This window comes from Arachis hypogaea, chromosome 15 (genome assembly GCF_003086295.3).
Source record: "Arachis hypogaea cultivar Tifrunner chromosome 15, arahy.Tifrunner.gnm2.J5K5, whole genome shotgun sequence".
Classification (NCBI taxonomy): domain Eukaryota; kingdom Viridiplantae; phylum Streptophyta; class Magnoliopsida; order Fabales; family Fabaceae; genus Arachis; species Arachis hypogaea.
In genome coordinates, this window is record NC_092050.1 from 12728818 (window position 1) to 12734543 (window position 5726).

Consider the following 5726-nt stretch of genomic DNA (forward strand, 5'->3'; position numbering starts at 1 on the left):
GTGAAACTATTCTCCAAGCTTTCGTATAACTTTTCTTATAGTTCTCCAATTTCCATATCAAACTGCAAATCTTCACTTGGAATCCATACTAATGCATCATCATTTATAATCCTTTTGGAGCATGAATTTCTGCTCATGAAGTTTATTAATAGAACTTTTAATTTATGATGTGCGCACGGTTTGTTTTGACATAATACCATGCATTATTGGTTGATGTGCCATTGCTAAATGGATATTTTAAAGTAAACTACAATAGCTTTGGCCCATTTGGCTCAACGAACATTTTCATCTATGTTAAAGTAGTGAGGCCATGAACCCTAGGTTGTGCACTGCTAGGGTTTGCTTTCTCTTCCACTTAGGGGAGAATCAGTTTTCTAGAGATCGAAAGTGTTGATCTGTCGCTGTCTAATGAGTTGCTGCATGTATAAGGCGATATTTGAACTCCCACACTTGCCTAAGCAAACGAGTGAGCTGACATTTCTCATTTAATGAACTAATTTTTTAGAATTGAACTTATTTAATCTCAATTTTCATATGATATACAAAATTATCGAATAAATTACCATTTGTACCCATGAAAGATATAGACGCTGACAAATATATCCATATAAGAATAAAATGACAATTGTAACCACGGAAGATAGTTTTCATATACTACCAAGAGTACCCTAACGGACCAATTGCGTAACCAACGTCCGGGTACTCTTGACACACGGAGGTCATCTTCCGTGATTATAATTATCGTTTTATTCTTATATGAGTACATTTGTCAGCGTCTGTATCTTTTATGGGTACAAATGGTAATTTGTTGAACCACTTATCTACAAATGTTCAGAGTCCAAATAGTTTATAAGCATGAGACATTACTCATTCCATGAGCTAGCTTTGCGTAATCAAAAGCTAGGGGAAAAAAAAGTGAGGTACGGCAAAGTAATTAAATTGCTGCGAGTTAAGGATTGGAGTGTGTTTTGTACGTATGAGAAAGATCGTAAGAAATGAAATCGTTAAATAAAAAATGAAAGTGGATCTCAGTGCATGCTTGTGTTGTAAGAGAGTAAAAGGTTAAGATGAACATAAAGAAGAGGTCGTCATCATTAGTATTCCATGTTTGATATATTCCTGATTTAACATGGGAATGTGCAATATCAACAATTTAAAGGAAACTTTAATTTGGATCAAAATTAAACAAACAAAAAAAAATGACGACCCCTTTGAGAGCATTGGATGTGAACTTTCTGAATTAACAACTAGGATTTAACTCTAAAGGTTGTATAATTAATTAAGAACATTTCATATGTTTTGTTTAGAGAAAAATTAGCTTAGCTAGTACAATATTAATTAGAAGTTTGTATTGATTAAAAACATTTCAGTTTGGATTGATTTTTTTTAAAAATATTTATTTATTTATTTATTTTTTTAAAAAGATATTTTTTAATAGATAAAAACTATTTCATATTTAAATAGATTTTTTAAAAAAAGTTTTAATTATTAAAAATGTTTTTGCTTCTGTAAAATAAAATATTGTTAGTTTTTTAAAAAAATAAATAATTTATTTTTTAATAAAAATAATTTTTTAAAAAATATATCTAAATAAATTTAAAATTGAAAAAAAACTTTTATAGTCTACATTGGAATTAGACTAGCTAGAGAAAAAAGATTTATTTTTTTGGAGGTGAAATGTGACTCCCTCTGTGTAGTTAATTTACTTAAAAATGGATTTCTGAAACATCATATTATAATTGGAATAAAAAACGATCTTTTTGAACATTATAAGTCAATAATTATAAAATCATTAACTCATTACGAATATTTATTTTAAAGTTAATTATCAACCAACTCACATACATAATAGTGATTCATCACTTATAAAACAAAATCTCAATTTTAGAGATACATTTATATTTATTTGAGTGTCGAATTACTTTTTGTAAATATTTTCATGTTGTCAATTATTTATCAAATATGAAACAAATTTAATTTCATCCAAACAATAATTGAGAAGCAAAATCACACAAGAACAATATATGTATATAAATATTGAGAAAGTGAAATAGCTAGACATATGAAGGCTCAATTTTTTAGTTATGGAATCTGTGAGGTACTTTTTCCGGATATGGAAATAGGGAATGCTAGACGAGAAGGTGGGACAGCTTTATGTCATGTCTAGATGGTAGAATTCGGAGGGTCCAAGTTGTTTGTTAAAAAAAATAAGCAAACAAGTCGGAGGGTACGTCTTGATAATGACTAGAATTTTTAATTTTAACAATGCAAAACGGACCATCCGTTTTGTATATATATATATATATATATATATATATATATATATATATATATATATATATAATCAATCTGAAAATGAAATTGTACAGTCCGAATTCTTTTTTTTTAATGTTAATTTGAATCTGCCAATGATAAACGGTGGATCCGATTTAGGGTTAATGAAAATATAAAAGTGTGCAACTCGTACAACAGTCTTAGGTTCTTCTTCAAGCTTATTCGTCTTCTTCCTCTGATTCTCTCTGCATTTGTATTTTTCTCCTTTATAGTATGTAACCCAAAAATTTGTTAGTGTGATTTCTGTTATTATTTAGTAGAGTAAGAGGAACGGATGGTAAGTGTGGGGGTTAATGTTGGATAGGGCACCGTTAGGGGGAGCCAGCTGAGCGCGACAAGTGGCAGGGGAAGGACAAGTCGAGGGTCCGTCTTCCCACCTACAACACGGACCGTCCGTGTTCCTTCATACAATACACAGGGTCCGATTTGTGGTATACCTGACACCACACTCAGGTGAAGCACCACCCTTCTCCATAACAAGGTTCATCACATACTATACTTCCATATGAAAATTAAAAAGCGACATATGAAAATAGAAGATTTAATATTTAAATTCATCCTTGAAATTTTAATTATTTTAATTTGAACCCTAATTATTCTATAACTCATGTTAATTTTTTAAATAATTTTTATTAACGTTATGCTGACATAAACAATCAGTATCACGTATTAAAATAACATTCGGTCATATAGAATAAAGGAATGACGTATTTGTTAGTGGCACATGATATGTTAATATGGACAATAATATCACATTTTATAATATGATTTGTTCACGTATCACAATATGATTCAAAAGTAATTTGAATCACTTAAAATAATAATATAGCAGCGATACATGGACAAATTATATGGTGATACTTAATGTTACGGCCCGGCCCAGGACTCTCGCGGGTCAGGCCGACCCGAGCTCCACCCGGCCCGGTTGCGCACCCTCCAACCGACCCGGACACGCGTCCCGTACGGCTCACCCGCAGCTATGGGACAGCGTCCTTGAGAATATGGGCCTGCCCTCCAGGGGAGCCCACTGCTGACATGTATATAAGGGGAAGATTGGCTCTTCCCCCGAGGTACGTCACATTTTTCACATCACCCCTCTTTCCGCCTGCACATTGTCTGACAAGAGCGTCGGAGTGTCTTTGCAGGTGGCACCCCCCTTCTCCGCACAAAGTACTCGGGACCTCGCACCTCTTGGGTCGGACGACCGCGACCAGACGAGCCCCTCCATCACTCCGAATCCTGACCCGAACCGTTCGGTAGCCGATCTACCGAACATTGGCGCCGTCTATGGGGACTCGTCCATGGACTTCGTACTAGTCTAGACTGGGACAGGTAGCGAGGCCGCGCCTCTCGTGCTTGGGGGAGGCGCCGTTTCGACAGAAACCCGACAACAGCAGAGGTCGCCTCCGAGGGACACGACGCAGACTCACAAAAGACGCCCCTTCGGAGGTACTGGCGACAACCACGCCAGGATAATGCAAGAGTTGCGCCATAGGATGCAAGACTTAGAGCGCCGGCTAGCCGAGCGAGAACGCGACCAACGCACCCCGGAGCGGAGCCCCACCCGCTCCCGTTCAAGGAGCCGCTCGAGGCGCTCGCCCAGCCCCCAATACGAGTCAGAGAGCACGGGGGGATAGGGACGAGCCAGAAGAAGAAGTCGGGACCCCATCATTTACGCCCGACACGAGAGACGGCGTGCGTCGAACAGAGGCGAAGAGGACGCCCGACGGGAGAATGACGAGCCGGGGAGAACTACCCGGGGACCAGTGATAATAGGAGCGACCCCTTTCCACCGTTCCGTACTCGAGGTCCGGCTGCCGAAACACTTCGACAAGCCAACGGACATGAAGTATGATGGAACACAAGATCCCCTGGAACACTTGACGGCCTTTGAGGCCAGAATGAACCTGGAAGGGGTAGGAGACGAGGTCAGATGTTGCGCCTTCCCGGTCACCCTGGCGGGCCCAGCGATACGGTGGTTCAACAACCTCCCGTAGGGCTCGGTGACTCAATTCTCCGACATCAGCCACGCCTTCTTGGCTCAATTCACGACCAGGATTGTCAAAGCCAAACACCCAATCAATTTGCTAGGGGTAACACAGAGACCCGGAGAGCCGACCAGGAAATACCTGGACCGTTTTAATGACGAGTGCCTGGAAATTGACGGTCTAACGGACTCGGTGGCAAGTCTATGCTTGACGAACGGGCTCTCGAATGAGGACTTCAGGAAACACCTTACCACAAAGCCCGTTTGGACAATGCAAGAGATCCAGTGCGTGGCCAAAGAATACATCAATGACGAAGAAGTCAGCCGGGTCGTGGCTGCCAATAAGCGGCAGCCCGCCTACAACCAAGCCCGGCACTATGAAGGCAGAGAAAGACCAAAGGAACACGCCAGGGACGGCGGTCCGAGTAAAACACCCAAACCGTTCCCCCGAGTTGGGAAGTTCACCAATTATACCCCCCTCACAGCACCAATCACCGAAGTTTACCAACAGATAGCGGAAAAGGGGATACTGTCAAAGCCCCGACCTCTGAAGGACAGGACGGGAGGAAACAAGAACCTCTACTGTGAGTACCACAAGGGTTACGGACACAAGACCCAAGACTGCTTCGACCTAAAAGACGCCCTGGAGCAAGCTATCAGGGATGGGAAACTTGCCGACTTCTCCCACCTTATACGGGAACCAAGGAGACGCAACCGGGACCACGATAGCGAAGATAGATCCCGGTCAACAAGGCGACGGCAGGAACCAGAGGGTGACGACCACGGCCTTACGGTGGTAAACGTGGTAACGGCCAGGAATACCGCCCCAAGGTCAAAGTCAGCACAGAAAAAAGACGCCAAGGTCCTAGCGGTCTCCACCTCGACTGTTAGAAGTTTCCGAGGTATCCCACCCATCTCCTTCGACCTAGAGGACCAATGGTTTGACGAGGCACCGGAAAGTCCGCCCATGGTCATCACGGCCAGGGTCAGAACGGGCCTCGTCAAACGAATCCTGGTAGATACGGGGGCAGATTCAAACATCATGTTTCGAAACGTTTTCGATGCCCTGGGACTAAGGGACACCGACCTGACGACCCACCAGCACGGTGTGGTAGGGTTGGGGGACCACTTTATCAAGCCGGATGGAATCATCTCACTCCCGACCTCTGTGGGACAGGGGCAAAAGCAATGAACAGTCATGGCGGACTTCGTAATATTACGAGACTCCACGGATTATAACATCATCCTGGGGAGAAAAATCATCAACGACCTGGGGGCGGCCATTAGCACAAAGCTGCTGGTGATGAAGTTTGTTACTGATGACGGATCCGTAGGATCCATCAAAGGCGACTTGGAAACGGCGGTCGCTTGCGACCACGCCAGCCTTTCTCTCAGGAAAAAATCC

General features: G+C 41.9%; 1 protein-coding gene across 1 annotated transcript; it reads left to right on the plus strand.

Annotated features, from left to right (window-relative positions):
• Positions 1-4178: 4178 nt before the first annotated feature.
• Positions 4179-5513, plus strand: LOC112747916 (uncharacterized). Its single transcript, XM_025796124.1, has 2 exons — positions 4179-4262; positions 4437-5513. Exons 1-2 carry the CDS (start codon positions 4179-4181, stop codon positions 5511-5513), a joined length of 1161 nt encoding a protein of 386 aa, XP_025651909.1.
• Positions 5514-5726: the final 213 nt, after the last annotated feature.